Raw genomic sequence first — 16,872 nt, 5'->3', positions numbered from 1 at the left:
GAAATTGATACAAATCCCCATATGCATTCGTATGCCTACATGCGTCCCTACCAACTGACTTTCCAAACGGTAGTGGAAATACTGTCGTTGTATTACCTTCTTACGATATTTGCTCTCAAAGGAGAAGCACTACAGCCACAGAGCGTCTAGCGCGCTCCCGCAGTTACTAAAAACTCTTCACGCTGCGTTTGATAAAGTCCGCTAAATAATTTACGCCGACTGTATTCGAACCCGACTCGAACTGCTCGCACAGTTTACGTCACACTTCGGTAACTCTCGGGTTCTGTTCGAATTTTTGATCGGCCTGCCATCTAGTGACTTTGGTTTCTACACCGCAAAGGCACGTATTAGCGTTTCCGATGCCCTATTGATTTTAATATTAAAAATAATTGTGGAACACGGTCTGGAATGTCTTCTAGGTTGCAGGACATGTGCAACAAAGGGAACTAATAAGTAAATAAGAGATCTAAATCATGATTATCTCCAACTCTCAAGTTTTTAGTTAGTCACGCGATCTAGCGACGTCTGATGGTACTAGTTCCAAGGTGGGTATTGCCGCTGTTAAGTCACTCTCGCTATAAAATTTCCTCACTTTATTACGATCTGTTTCGTTGCTCACCATTTAATTCTTAATAACTGGTCTTGACTGTTTCATCTGAATGTTGCCGTCTTGTTATCAAACTGATTAAAATCTGGTAACGTTTTTATTTGTTATTCTACCATATGAACAGGGACTGAATTGCTCACTTGCAACATTGTTCGTAAATCATTACCGTTTCTCATAAACAAAAAAATGGTTCAGTCAAGTTTCCTTTTTTTTTTTAAGGACAACAAATTATTCTTTTTCTGTTATCTTAACTTAAATATTTATATTTCCCTACGTATCAGTACTATATCGGAACTCATTGCAAATTTGTTCAAACACCATAGGAGTTTGTGCAGTGGTAGGATTTGACGTTGTTTCCTCCAGTGTTCCATCAAACTGTCAATTTTAAGCGGAGCCACAACTTATTGTTGTGTCTTGTTCGAAGTTCCTTGCGTTCCCCTCTCTCTCGCGCCACGCGGGTCAACACATAATTGTTCGAGCAAGCTCAATGCCGTATCGAACACTGAGGCGTGTCGGGAAATCTCGCAGCCTGTTCGAACGCGAGTACTGTTTATACAGCCCTCCACATACCCCGCGTTTGTCTTACGCAGGGATCATATCCTGCAACGAACAGTTCACTCAAATACACGCAAGGTTATACTACACTTTGAAACTGTAATATTATTGGATTTCAGATACTTTGCATATGAGATATTTGTCATAAAAGAAAAGGACAGCCAACGAGCTGTAGTTCGTAAAGATGCTAAGCACCACAGCGATAGAGTAAAGAGACGAAATATTTTTTTTAAATGTGCACCTATATCAAGACGCGCGTCCAGCGTTAAATACTCTAAATAAACACTATGACCCGCTGGGCGCAGATATTTAAAATCATTGCCGCAGTACTTGATAGCAAGAAGCTGCGAAACAGAAGAAAGAACAATCTATCTTTTGTTAAGAAATATTCTAGAGACTTCATTATCCCTTGTACTTCTGGTCGCTGACATGTTAAGACGTACTACATAGCATTGCTACAAGTTGTATTTTTATTTTGTGTAAAACTATGTGAAACGACGAACAAATATTTCGGTAACTCGGGTGAGGATACAATGTACTTACGCACACGCAAGGACATTTAATTTTAAGAAGGAACGGACTGACAAAGCAGAGATTATTGGACTGCGCCATGTACAAAAGAAATATCAGATGTAAATCATGCATTTATTGTGTATTTGTCAATGTGTAGACCTTTAAAGCCACTTTCTCAAAATATATTAATATTTTACTATGCAGTAATTTTCTTCTTATTCTCTTCTTTCACTAACCAAAAAAGGTGTTCAAATTTTATATGAGCTTTGTTACGGGTTCGCTCTTTATCGCGGTGTCTCGATTGTATTTGGGAGTACAACTAACGTGTTCAACTTCCGATCTGTTAATCCTTCTCTTACGAAATTCCACTAATTTGCTTTCATTTCCATTTTTATATTCAAATGGTCCCTTAGGTATTTTCATCGAAGATTCTGATTGCGTGAAGGCAATCCGGTCAAAAGATCAATTAAGAAAACCCTTTCGCATAATCAATCCGTACGTCTCCTGAAAATCGAGTACCGAAGCATCGGTGATCAGTTAATAATCTCTCTCTCTTTTTAAGTCGTACTAAAAAACGGCCCACAGGATAGCCGTAAGTACGCAATATAGCGTTAGGTTGCATTTTGTCAGTAAATATTACCAACCAACAGTTACAGCATCACTATTACTATTTACTACTATTTCTTACATAGGATAAGCAAGTTCCTAGCGCCAGAAAATGAAAAACAAAGGCCATATTTCTCTATATTATTGTTTTTACTGCTCACTCTACCGTTACCTAATTTTGGTAAGAATTACAATTTGTTAGTTTTGTTGAAATGCTTCTAATATACCAGTGAACATTACTGGTGTTTGTTTTCAGGAGGACGAATACATAATGCTCCCAACATATCATGTGTGAAAGTAAAGAAGCAAATGTGTACCAGTAATGTCAGCTTTCTCTGTTGCATTTCAGGAAAAGGCTGGCATACTTCTTCCATGGGTGGTTGTAGAAACCCTGCTACTCATAGCAATGACTGTAATGGGCATTGTCTCATGTATTAAAGCTTTTACGGTTATCGAATCAACTATCGCCGGCATTATTACAGTTGTTTGGGTCGTCCTCTACTTTCGTAAGTACACAATTATTATGCATTCCGATGCAAAAGCCGCTCTACTCTCACTACAGTTATATAGTTTTCGTTGTCACACATGGTACTAGAAACACGCCGATAGGCTGTTATCATAATGCTCATGAAACCATTTGCTAGTTACAATAGTTTGAAGAGTCTTTTGTTGCACATTGATCTGTCATTCAGTATTATTAAACAGGTACCTCACAGAAAGCTTGCATTCGGTTTATCCTCTGGTAGTGGTTCTTTTTTTAATCCTATTCCTCACATTAGTATTTCTTCATGACTCTCTGTCTCTATTAATTTTTCATAAATTTCGCACACTTCTGCCCTTTCCTTTATCGCAAGTACTCTGGCACAGTGTGTTAGCTCTGTGTACAGTCAAACACCATTACTTCATTTTTGACACAGTGATACGTATATCGTTTGAAAAGTTTCAGATTTTATATAGAATAGAATAGAATAGAATCTTTATTTGCCTTTCAGTATGTTTTCCATGCAATTGGCATCGTCAGTGTGGTCAATGCATTTTTTAAAAATTACAATAATTATTATTCTACATAATTGTACCTGTGCAGGGCAAGCAGATACGCATGCTAAAGTAATATTGATAATACAACAATTATTCATTCACAATAGTAATAACAATAATAATATTAATAATAATAATACATCATAACAGTTAAATATACAATAGTATCAAGATATATTTATGGTACATCTTATGTATCCATATAAAAAGTCTTTGCTGGTACATTACTGTCACAAACATATAGGTATAATTTATATGGCAGTTTTTTCTTTCATGCAGCATATCTCTTTTGTGTCACTGTTTAGAAACTCATCAAGTGAGTAGTATGGCGTACATTTGAGCCACACTTCTATTGTCTGCTTAAAGTTATTCATCGGTAGTTGGCTCACAGCTTTTGGGGGGTTTGTTATAAAATTTCAAACTAAGGTGTTTATGGCTCTTTAGTGTTAATGTCAGCCTTGTGTATGGTACGTCTATGTTACTATTATTTCGAGTATTATGAACATGCACTTTAGATCTTAAAGTTCTTTACATTCTCTTTAGCATTTATTAAACAATTATAAATGTATATACTAGGTACTGTCATTATCTTTATTTCTTTAAATTGATTTTTGCAACTTTGTCTTGGTGCTAGTCCTAAAATGCACCTGACTGCTTTCTTCTACCACTTGAAGATGGTACTTGAACCCACTGAGTTACCCCAAAGAAGTACCCCATATTGCAGTTGTGAACGGAAAAAAGCAAAGTATGTGGAGATTAGCAGATTTTTACTGATAACGTGTCTCAGCTTGTGTAATAGAAAGAGAGTTCGAGCAAGTTTGCCACATAGATAATTTGTGTGTATGTTCCATGTAAGTTTTTGCTCTATATGTAAACCTAGTAACTTGACATTTTTTGTATTCTGTTCAACTGGTTTCAGGGTGAAGTAAATTTCTTCAGTTTTCAATTTGTTTATCGATAAAAGGTTGGCTCTGCACCAGTCACTGCTCATTTCAGTCACCCGACTAAACATATCCATTAGCACCGTACTGAGAAATCTGGCATTAGTGGGCTATGGTAGTTGCCAACAGTATTAAGTTCAAATGGCTCTAAGCACTATGGGACTTAACATCTGAGGTCATCACTCCCCTAGACTTAGAAATACTTAAACCTAACTAAACTAAGGACATCACACACATCCATGTCCGAGGCAGAATTCTAACCTGCGATCGTAGCAGCAGTGGGGTTCCGGACTGAAACTTCTAGACCCTCTCGGCCACAGCGGCCGGCTAGCATTATGTCGCCTGCAGTTCCTCTTCGGGGCTCGTGACCATATCGATTGGACCCTAGACGACTGGAAAACCGTGGCCTGGTTAGCTGAGCCCGATCTCAGTTGGTAATAGCTGATGGTAGAGTTCGAGTGTGGCGAAGCCTAGGACCCAAGCTATCAACAAGGCACTGTGCAAGCTGGTGGTGGCTCTGTAATTGTGTTGGCTCTGTTTGCTTGGAATGGACTGGGTCCTCTGGCCACACTGAACCGATTATTGATTGGAAATGTTTATGTTCGGCTACTTGGAAACCATTTGCAACCATTAAACGACATCATGTTCCCATGACAATGCGCCATGCCACCTGGTCACAATCGTTCGCGATTGGTTTTGAGGTACATTTAGGGCAATTCGAATGAATGGTTTGGCCACCCAGCTCCCATCGAACATTTATGGGACATGATGGGTAGTTCAGTTCATGCACAAAATCCAGGACAGGCAACACCTTCGCATTTGTGGACTGCTATGGAGGCAGCATGGATCAATGTTTCCGCAGGGGACGTACAACAGGAGTCCATGCCACGGCAAGATGCTGTTCCAGGCAGCGCAAAAGAAAGTCCGATACGATATTAGGAGGTATCTCATACCTTTTTCCACCTCAGTGTAATGGCTATAAGCGAAGGTGATTTACGAAGATCCATATACATACTTTCAAAAGTGTTCAAAAAATTCTGTATGAATATCCCAGAAACTGAAAGAAATCCATTGGCTCTAAATGAGAAAGATCTTTTAATACCAAAAATTTCAATAAAAATGAAATAACAGAGGAGGTACAAGACTCTGTATATTTGGTTAGTGATTTCCCGCAAGTTAGAAAGGGAACAGGCATAGAAATGAATCTGGCCGTAGATGTAGTACAAAATTTCGAAACAATTTAAAAATAAATTATAATCATGTCTTGTTGGTCATAGCTTCTACAACTGAAAAGAATTTTTAATTCTCGATTTGCAAACACCTGCAAAAACAGAGTTTAACAAAGAGTTCCGTAGGGAAACTTCCATACATACTGCGCATAGTAACTGGACTATGTGTATTATAACGCTGGCCCACCAGTCAATAGCAGCTAAATGGTACTTATTAAGTACAACTTGGAAAGCAGTATCCTATTCAAAAGCACCATCTTTCAGTTTATTTTAATTGATTAAATATACAGGGTGGTCCATTGATCGTGACCGAGCCAAATATCTCACGAAATAAGCGTCAAACGATAAAACTACAAAGAACGAAACTTGCCTAGCTTGAAGGTGGAAACCAGATGGCGCTATGATTGGCCCGCTAGATGGAGCTGCCATAGGTCAAACAGATATCAATTGCGTTTTTTTTAAAATAGGAACCCCCATTTTTTATTATACACTCCTGGAAAAGGAAAAAAGAACACATTGACACCGGTGTGTCAGACCCACCATACTTGCTCCGGACACTGCGAGAGGGCTGTACAAGCAATGATCACACGCACGGCACAGCGGACACACCAGAAACCGCGGTGTTGGCCGTCGAATGGCGCTAGCTGCGCAGCATTTGTGCACCGCCGCCGTCAGTGTCAGCCAGTTTGCCGTGGCATACGGAGCTCCATCGCAGTCTTTAACACTGGTAGCATGCCGCGACAGCGTGGACGTGAACCGTATGTGCAGTTGACGGACTTTGAGCGAGGACGTATAGTGGGCATGCGGGAGGCCGGGTGGACGTACCGCCGAATTGCTCAACACGTGGGGCGTGAGGTCTCCACAGTACATCGATGTTGTCGCCAGTGGTCGGCGGAAGGTGCACGTGCCCGTCGACCTGGTACCGGACCGCAGCGACGCACGGATGCACGCCAAGACCGTAGGATCCTACGCAGTGCCGTAGGGGACCGCACCGCCGCTTCCCAGCAAATTAGGGACACTGTTGCTCCTGGGGTATCGGCGAGGATCATTCGCAACCGTCTCCATGAAGCTGGGCTACGGTCCCGCACACCGTTAGGCCGCCTTCCGCTCACGCCCCAACATCGTGCAGCCCGCCTCCAGTGGTGTCGCGACAGGCGTGAATGGAGGGACGAATGGAGACGTGTCGTCTTCAGCGATGAGAGTCGCTTCTGCCTTGGTGCCAATGATGGTCGTATGCGTGTTTGGCGCCGTGCAGGTGAGCGCCACAATCAGGACTGCATACGACCGAGGCACACAGGGCCAACACCCGGCATCATGGTGTGGGGAGCGATCTCCTACACTGGCCGTACACCACTGGTGATCGTCGAGGGGACACTGAATAGTGCACGGTACATCCAAACCGTCATCGAACCCATCGTTCTACCATTCCTAGACCGGCAAGGGAACTTGCTGTTCCAACAGGACCATGCACGTCCGCATGTATCCCGCGCCACCCAACGTGCTCTAGAAGGTGTAAGTCAACTACCCTGGCCAGCAAGATCTCCGGATCTGTCCCCCATTGAGCATGTTTGGGACTGGATGAAGCGTCGTCTCACGCGGTCTGCACGTCCAGCACGAACGCTGGTCCAACTGAGGCGCCAGGTGGAAATGGCATGGCAAGCCGTTCCACAGGACTACATCCAGCATCTCTACGATCGTCTCCATGGGAGAATAGCAGCCTGCATTGCTGCGAAAGGTGGATATACACTGTACTAGTGCCGACATTGTGCATGCTCTGTTGCCTGTGTCTATGTGCCTGTGGTTCTGTCAGTGTGATCAAGTGATGTATCTGACCCCAGGAATGTGTCAATAAAGTTTCCCCTTCCTGGGACAATGAATTCACGGTGTTCTTATTTCAATTTCCAGGAGTGTATATTCGTGTAGTACGTAAGGAAATATGAATGTTTTACTTGGACCACTTTTTTGGCTTTTTGTGATAGATGGCACTGTAATAGTCACAAACATGTGGCTCACAATTTTAGACTAACAGTTGATAACAGGTAAGTTTTTTAAATTAAAATACAGAACGTTTGATCATTTTATTTCGGTTGTTCCAATGTCAGACATGTACCTTTGTGAACTTATCATTTCTGAGAACGCATGCTGTTACAGCGTGATTACCTGTAAATATCACATTAATGCAATAAATGCTTAAAATGATGTCCGTCAGCGTCATTGCATTTGGCAGTACGTGTAACGACATTCCTCTCAACAGCGAGTGGTTCGCCTTCCGTAATGTTCACACATGCATTGACAATGCGCTGACGCATGTTGTCAGGCGTTGTCGGTGGATCACGATAGCAAATATCCTTCAACTTTCCCCACAGAAAGAAATCACGGGACGTCAGATCCGGTGAAGGTGCGGGCCATGGTAAGGTGCTTCGACGACCAATCCATCTTTCATGAAATATGCTATTCAATACCGCTTCAACAGCACGCGAGCTATGTGCCGGATATCCATCATGTTGGTAGAACATCGCCATTCTGTCATGCAGTGAAACATCTTGTAGTAACATTGGTAGAACATTACGTAGGAAATCAGCATACAATGCACCATTTAGATTGCCATCGATAAAATGAGGGCCAATTATCCTTCCTCCCATAATGCCGCACCATACATTAACCCGCCAAGGTTGCTGATGTTCCACTTGCCGCAGCCATCGTGGATGTTTCGTTGCCCAATAGTGCGTATTATGCCGGTTTACGTTACCGCTGTTGGTGAATGACGCTTGGTCGCTAAATAGAACGCGTGCAGAAGATCTGTCATCGTCCCGTAATTTCTCTTGTACCCAGTGGCAGAACTGCGCACGACGTTCAAAATCGTCGCCAAGCAATTCCTGGTGCATAGAAATACGGCACGGGTGCAATCGATGTTGATGTAGCATTCTCAACACCGACGTTTTTGTGATGCCCGATACTCGCGCAGTTTGTCTGTTGCTGATGTGCTGATTAGCCGCGACAGCAGCTAAAACACCTACTTGGGCATCATGTGGCTGAGCACTTCCTGTTTCCTTAAATAACGCAACTATCCGGCGAACGGTCCGGGCACTTGGATGATGTCGTCCAGGATACGGAGCAGCATACATAGCACACGCCCGTTGGGCATTTTGATCACAATAGGCATACATCAACACGATATCCACCTTTTCCGCAATTGGTAAACGGTCCATTTTAACATGCATAATGTATCACGAAGAAAATACCGTCCGCACTGGCGGAATGTTACGTGATACCACGCACCTATACGTTTGTGACTATTACAGCGCCATCTATCACAAAGCGAAAAAAGTCGTACAACTAAAACATTCATATTTCTTTATGTACTACACGAATACGTAATAAAAATGGGGATTCCTATTTTAAAAAATTCGCAGTTGATATCCGTTTGACGTATGGCAGCACCATCTAGCGGGCCTACCTTATCGCCATCTAGTTTGCGCTTTCAAGGTAGACAAGTTTCGTTGTTTGTAGTTTTTTCGTTTGACGCTTAATTCGTGAGATATTTCGCCCGGTCACTATAAATGAACCACCCTGTATATAATATACACTCCTGGAAATGGAAAAAAGAACACATTGACACCGGTGTGTCAGACCCACCATACTTGCTCCGGACACTGCGAGAGGGCTGTACAAGCAATGATCACACGCACGGCAAAGCGGACACACCAGGAACCGCGGTGTTGGCCGTCGAATGGCGCTAGCTGCGCAGCATTTGTGCACCGCCGCCGTCAGTGTCAGCCAGTTTGCCGTGGCATACGGAGCTCCATCGCAGTCTTTAACACTGGTAGCATGCCGCGACAGCGTGGACGTGAACCGTATGTGCAGTTGACGGACTTTGAGCGAGGGCGTATAGTGGGCATGCGGGAGGCCGGGTGGACGTACTGCCGAATTGCTCAACACGTGGGGCGTGAGGTCTCCACAGTACATCGATGTTGTCGCCAGTGGTCGGCGGAAGGTGCATGTGCCCGTCGACCTGGAACCGGACCGCAGCGACGCACGGATGCACGCCAAGACCGTAGGATCCTACGCAGTGCCGTAGGGGACCGCACCGCCACTTCCCAGCAAATTAGGGACACTGTTGCTCCTGGGGTATCGGCGAGGACCATTCGCAACCGTCTCCATGAAGCTGGGCTACGGTCCCGCACACCGTTAGGCCGTCTTCCGCTCACGCCCCAACATCGTGCAGCCCGCCTCCAGTGGTGTCGCGACAGGCGTGAATGGAGGGACGAATGGAGACGTGTCGTCTTCAGCGATGAGAGTCGCTTCTGCCTTGGTGCCAATGATGGTCGTATGCGTGTTTGGCGCCGTGCAGGTGAGCGCCACAATCAGGACTGCATACGACCGAGGCACACAGGGCCAACACCCGGCATCATGGTGTGGGGAGCGATCTCCTACACTGGCCGTACACCACTGGTGATCGTCGAGGGGACACTGAATAGTGCACGGTACATCCAAACCGTCATCGAACCCATCGTTCTACCATTCCTAGACCGGCAAGGGAACTTGCTGTTCCAACAGGACAATGCACGTCCGCATGTATCCCGTGCCACCCAACGTGCTCTAGAAGGTGTAAGTCAACTACCCTGGCCAGCAAGATCTCCGGATCTGTCCCCCATTGAGCATGTTTGGGACTGGATGAAGCGTTGTCTCACGCGGTCTGCACGTCCAGCACGAACGCTGGTCCAACTGAGGCGCCAGGTGGAAATGGCATGGCAAGCCGTTCCACAGGACTACATCCAGCATCTCTACGATCGTCTCCATGGGAGAATAGCAGCCTGCATTGCTGCGAAAGGTGGATATACACTGTACTAGTGCCGACATTGTGCATGCTCTGTTGCCTGTGTCTATGTGCCTGTGGTTCTGTCAGTGTGATCATGTGATGTATCTGACCCCAGGAATGTGTCAATAAAGTTTCCCTTTCCTGGGACAATGAATTCACGGTGTTCTTATTTCAATTTCCAGGAGTGTACACATGTAATAAATAAAATTAAGTAATAAAGCACAATTTTCGTTTTACAACAGCATACAGATTAAATTTCTTCCGTTTGTTTGCCCCTTGTTTATCTACTCCTGAAGGTACTGCTTCTTGATGGGATTGTGAAACACACTCATTGTATGAATGAATGAAACATTTGCTGTTCTGTTCTTCATATCTAGCCCATACAATTTATTTCTAAGTGATAACTCATTGTATTTGATTAGCTTGACATCTGCGCACATCCTGTGTGTATCTCCCACTTTTCTTTTCCAGTTCTCAGCGTGTACTCCATCGTGGTCGTGTACAGCTACTACCGCGATCTCCGTGATAACCCACGTCCTGTCAGGCTGGTTGAGGAGATCGAGGGTGCAGAAATGTGAAGGGAGGTCGATGCAGTTCAGTGTTTGCGTCACCATTACCTGCAGATTCAGATTTCTTCTAGCGCATATAGCTATGAATGTCGAAGGAATCAAAGTAATCAGCTGTCACTTTTGGTTTGGCAGTGCATATACAAACCATGTACAACATCTATCAGGAACAGTGTCTCCATTTTAGGAGCGATATACTAATGATTCCACTTGCTGTTTCACTTTTCACAAACAGAGAATGTCATAAACAATTTCAGAGACCATTCATGTGTACAAGAATTCGTTTCACACTATTCTCAAGAGAATTTTGAATATGTCACCCTCAATTGCTGCATCTAACAAAGTACAGTATCTGCTACACAATTTGCTCGAACAAAATATACGTATTTCTTTACATTATGTGTATTTCCATTTGTGTAAGTGAATGATGATCGTCTTCATTTTACATATAGTTTGTAGATAAAATGTAAGTTGTTTCGATTATTTGCTGTTGCCGGCTTAAAGATGAATGTTTCATTGTATTTTTACTGAAATTAATAAATGACTAATTTTTACAATCCTAGCTTTACTAATTTCATTCTATAGTCAACTGCACTTCTTGGTTCCCTGACTCCCGCCTTATAATTTAATATGCGTCAGTCAATAAAAATCACAGATCCTCTAGTCGACAGGGAACGTGCGAAGATTCCCATGACCACCTCTCCATGAGGGGAAATTCTGTAAATCTTAGGAAGTGTACCAGCTTTGTTCCTACAGAAGGAGTACTGGTGAGGTTTCCGAGGTGCAGATGTGGCAATATTTCTGGGTTAGCAAGACAGAGTAATGAGAGCAAACATAGACCGCTCGTCAATGTATTTTAACGGGGTCCAGGTCTCAGCCTAACCACCCATAAGATAATGGATGCTACTGTCGGCAAAGCTTGCCTGAGCGGCTTAGGGCCCGCACTCACTGACCGACACGGTCATCGGGCAATCTCTCAACCACCGCTCGCCACAGAGGTGTGCTCTCGGAAACGTTAATACGAGGAAAAGAGCTTAATTAACATGTCACTCTGCTGAGGGTGGGAAGATTGGTGCTCCACAGTTAGAGTAGATTCCACATGCCGAGCAAGGATGTTAACAGACAATACAAAATCCACCAGAAATAAGCTTAATACTAAAATCCAGATGATCACCCATCTAGAGTACTAGCAACTATGCCCTAACAACTCATCTGTATCTGTACAATTGCGAGTATGTACAGGAAGCAAAATAAAGAAATGAAAGTCTGCTGTGCTAATCAAGTGTCCAGAGCAGGATAATACGTGAGGTACGGCCTGGAACAGGCCGCCACATCACACTACTTACTCACATACTTAGACAGTTCAAACGTTTGGGAGTTCTCCACTTGGAATCTAATTTTCCAAAATATGTTCAAAATGGTCCAAATGGCTCTCAGCCCTATGGGACTGAACATCTGGGGTCATCACCCCGCTAAACTTAGAACTACTTAAAACTAACTTACCTAAGAACATGACACACATCCATGCCCGAGGCAGGATTCGAACCTGCGACCGTAGCAGCAGTGTGGTTCCGGACTGAAGCGCCTAGAACCGTTCGGCCACACATTTCTCAGTGGTATCATCTACAAAAAATATATGTTAGATTATATATAAAACAGTATTATTGCACATATATACAATAATGTACCGGAGCTTAATGAATACTGAAATCAACAATCTCAGCATTACTCTGAGGCGGTAGACGATTCCTTCTGAAGGACTTCGACATATTTCTTGACTCCAGTTATCATACCATCCGAGTTAACCAATTTCTTCTACGGAAGACAAAAGAAAACCATTGTAATCATACTGTATGAAATAAAACAGCTTATATATATGCTTAGGATCGAGAAATGCGGAGTACATTAGCTACAGTGGCATATACACAGAAGACCCAAAGAAACTGGTACACCTGCCTAATATCGTGTAGGGACCCCCCAAGAGCACACGGAAATGCCACAACATGACGTGGCACGGACTCGACTGATACAACTAGTGATGGCGGAAATTAATACCATGAGTCATGCAAGACTGTCCATAAATCAGTAAGAATACGAGGTGGTGGAGATCTCTTCTGGACAGCACGTTGCATGGCATACCAGATATGCTCAATAATGTTTATGTCAGGGGAGTTTTCTGGCCAGCGGATGTGTTTAAACTAAGAAGAGTGTTTCTGGAGCCTCTCTGTAGGAATTCTGGACGTTTGGGGTGTTGCATTGTTCTGCTGGAATTGCTCAAGTCCATCGGAATGCACAATAAAAGTCAATGGATGAAGTGATCAGACAGGATGCTTACGTACGTGTCACCTGTCAGAGTAGACGTATCATGGTCCCATATCACTCCAACTGCACACGCGCCACACCATTACATAGTCTTGCAGGATCTTTTTCCGGTCGCAGCGATGTCGACGATTTGATGTTTTATCACTGAGACGTGGTTTTTACTGGTATTAAGGAAAACGTGGAAGGGAGGACGCACCAATGTAACTTTCTTTTCACACAACCTATTTATTTAATAATGTATAATAATAATTTTTTTTCTTTACAAATCAACAAATTTGTGAAATGAATAAGCTTTTAAAAGAGAAATCAAAACAAGAACAACATGTCAATAATTACAATGGCCTGGACCTGGAGCCCGCCCATTATCGGATGAAGCAGCGGTGTTTACTACCGCGCTTGATTCAGTTTCTCTTATTGAATGCCCTTCTGCAACACATGAAAACGTGGAAGTAATACTGATGGCGAGAGTGTTTTAATTACTCAAACAAATGCTGTATTTTTTTTTATTTGGAAACTGTATGTCGAAAGGTTCGGGGTTAAGATGCGCACCTATGCTTAAAGGTTAAACAAGACAGTCAACAATTATGAGAATGATAAGGCTTGCTTGAAAGCGAGCAACTTTCGCACTTCAATCAGCAACAGGGTGCTACTTGATGCCAACCCGTCCCTTTTGACAATCTTATTCTGACTTAAGTCCTGGTGACAGTTGGATGTTAATACGCCAAAAGTTAAATTGCTTCTCAGTTATGAAGGCCGCTCTGGAGGAACGTTTTAAAACATTAGGTATGAGCATTTACCACAAGATAACTCACTCGGCGGAACCACAAGATCCAGTTAAAAATATACCGATAATGACCAGGTCTTCCAACGACAGGAACGCACAGCTTAATGGAAAAGGTAGTTCAGATTACGTCAAATACAATTGCAATCAAGGAATTGAACCGGTTAACATCTAAATCTAACCACAAGACCCCTGTTTGTCTAACGGCAACCTGTGCCTTCGTACAGTTGTTCCGGCTGTATTTCCAACCAGGAGCTGATCTATTAAAACATTAATGATCGGGTATGAACTAGAAAGGAAGGGCAATATAATATCGGAGCAAATTTTCAAACGACAACCAGTGTCTAGTACAATACTACGGTCTATATTTACGACCAAAGAGCCGACCGAGTAAACCTCTGCGGGTCGGGTACAAACCAGAAAATAATAAAGACAGGCATTATAGTAACAGGGCAAATTTTTTAGGGACCTCCAGTGTCTTAGTACAATACTACAGGCTATATTTCCGATACAAAAGAGCCGACCGAGTAAAACTCTGAGGGCCGGGTACAAACCAAAAAAGGCGGTCGGGTAGACAATGACACACATCACCAAGGGGATTGCACAATGTTACTCCCCTTTATCAGCGAGCAACTCCATGGATCCACGGAGCATCGCGGCGGTTACTGTGTGGTGCCGATGAAAGCCAGGTAGAAGAGGGCAGCCAGCCAGGCCCATATACACTCCTGGAAATTGAAATAAGAACACCGTGAATTCATTGTCCCAGGAAGGGGAAACTTTATTGACACATTCCTGGGGTCAGATACATCACATGATCACACTGACAGAACCACAGGCACATAGACACAGGCAACAGAGCATGCACAATGGCGGCACTAGTACAGTGTATATCCACCTTTCGCAGCAATGCAGGCTGCTATTCTCCCATGGAGACGATCGTAGAGATGCTGGATGTAGTCCTGTGGAACGGCTTGCCATGCCATTTCCACCTGGCACCTCAGTTGGACCAGCGTTCGTGCTGGACGTGCAGACCGCGTGAGACGACGCCTCATCCAGTCCCAAACATGCTCAATGGGGGACAGATCCGGAGATCTTGCTGGCGAGGGTAGTTGACTTACACCTTCTAGAGCACGTTGGGTGGCGCGGGATACATGCGGACGTGCTTTGTCCTGTTGGAACAGCAAGTTCCCTTGCCGGTCTAGGAATGATAGAACGATGGGTTCGATGACGGTTTGGATGTACCGTGCACTATTCAGTGTCCCCTCGACGATCACCAGTATTGTACGGCCAGTGTAGGAGATCGCTCCCCACACCATGATGCCGGGTGTTGGCACTGTGTGCCTCGGTCGTATGCAGTCCTGATTGTGGCGCTGACCTGCACGGCGCCAAACACGCATACGACCATCATTGGCACCAAGGCAGAAGCGACTCTCATCGCTGAAGACGACACGTCTCCATTCGTCCCTCCATTCACGCCTGTCGCGACACCACTGGAGGCGGGCTGCACGATGTTGGGGCGTGAGCGGAAGACGGCCTAACGGTGTGCGGGACCGTAGCCCAGCTTCATGGAGACGGTTGCGAATGGTCCTCGCCGATACCCCAGGAGCAACAGTGTCCCTAACACGTGCACCTTCCGCCGACCACTGGCGACAACATCGATGTACTGTGGAGACCTCACGCCCCACGTGTTGAGCAATTCGGCGGTACGTCCACCCGGCCTCCCGCATGCCCACTATACGCCCTCGCTCAAAGTCCGTCAACTGCACATACGGTTCACGTCCACGCTGTCGCGGCATGCTACCAGTGTTAAAGACTGCGATGGAGCTCCGTATGCCACGGCAAACAGGCTGACACTGACGGCGGCGGTGCACAAATGCTGCGCAGCTAGCGCCATTCGACGGCCAACACCGCGGTTCCTGGTGTGTCCGCTGTGCCGTGCGTGTGATCATTGCTTGTACAGCCCTCTCGCAGTGTCCGGAGCAAGTATGGTGGGTCTGACACACCGGTGTCAATGTGTTCTTTTTTCCATTTCCAGGAGTGTATCCAGGGAAATGCCCACATTATCACTGTCTCAGAGATGCTGTGTCCCATCGCTCGTGGGCCGACTATAACACGACGTTCAAACTCACTTCAGTGTTGATAACCCGCCATTGCAGCAGCAGTAACCGATCTAACAACTGCGCCAGACACTAGTTATCTTACACAGGCGTTGCCGACCGCAGTGCCGTATTCTGCCTGTTTAAATATCTCTGAATACGCATGCTTGTACCAGTTTCTTTGACACTTCAGTTTAGATGTCTGGTTAACAATGTCATCTATAATATGGATTACAATTCCGTGTTTGGCATGACTGTAAAGCAAGTGTGGAAAAAGGAAAGAAAATTAAATACTTACTAATACGTGGATGCTGATGTTCGCTGCTGTTCCGAGACCCAATTTCACTGTGTTGTTTCATGGTGAGAAAGATACTTCCTGTGAGTACTCATCCGTTTTATGTACTAACCAAGGTACACACACTAGAGGGGCTGAGGGAGAACATGTCAGCACCCTGAAAATGCAAGCACAGAATGCTCTGTCTCACACTTATGAAATAGCAGAAATCTCTGGGGCGCACTATGAATAGCTTTGGATCCGGCGGTATTAGAGAGTGCTGAGGTATGCAGAGGCGGTTTTACAGCGGTCGTTCTTACTATAGGACGGACTGATGTGGTCGGCATGTCTTGAGTAATGTTAACAGCTGTTTTTTTTAATTGTCATTCATTTTGTCACCCTTTTTAACAGTAAGAATACATTTTGATATGCATTCGTAAATTTTTCAATTGCAGTCCTCAAAGTTTGTAGGGCCAGACAGTCCTCTTCATCCAGATTTTGTACTTCATCTTGTTCAGACATTAT

General features: G+C 44.4%; 1 protein-coding gene across 1 annotated transcript in view; it reads left to right on the top strand.

The window, feature by feature from the left end:
* LOC126425080 (uncharacterized) overlaps positions 1-11,431 on the top strand; it is a 35,490-nt gene extending 24,059 nt beyond the window's left edge. Inside the window, exons 5-6 of the mRNA XM_050087994.1 lie at positions 2,631-2,787; positions 10,780-11,431. Of these exons, the coding sequence (XP_049943951.1) occupies positions 2,631-2,787; positions 10,780-10,886 (264 nt within the window). The 3' untranslated portion in view covers positions 10,887-11,431. The remainder of the gene's footprint in view (positions 1-2,630; positions 2,788-10,779) is intronic.
* The last annotated feature ends 5,441 nt before the right edge of the window (positions 11,432-16,872 follow it).

This window comes from Schistocerca serialis, chromosome 10 (assembly GCF_023864345.2).
Source record: "Schistocerca serialis cubense isolate TAMUIC-IGC-003099 chromosome 10, iqSchSeri2.2, whole genome shotgun sequence".
Classification (NCBI taxonomy): Eukaryota; Metazoa; Arthropoda; class Insecta; order Orthoptera; family Acrididae; genus Schistocerca; species Schistocerca serialis.
The sequence above is the reverse complement of the archived record's forward strand: the minus strand, read 5'-3'. Positions and strand labels throughout refer to the sequence as shown.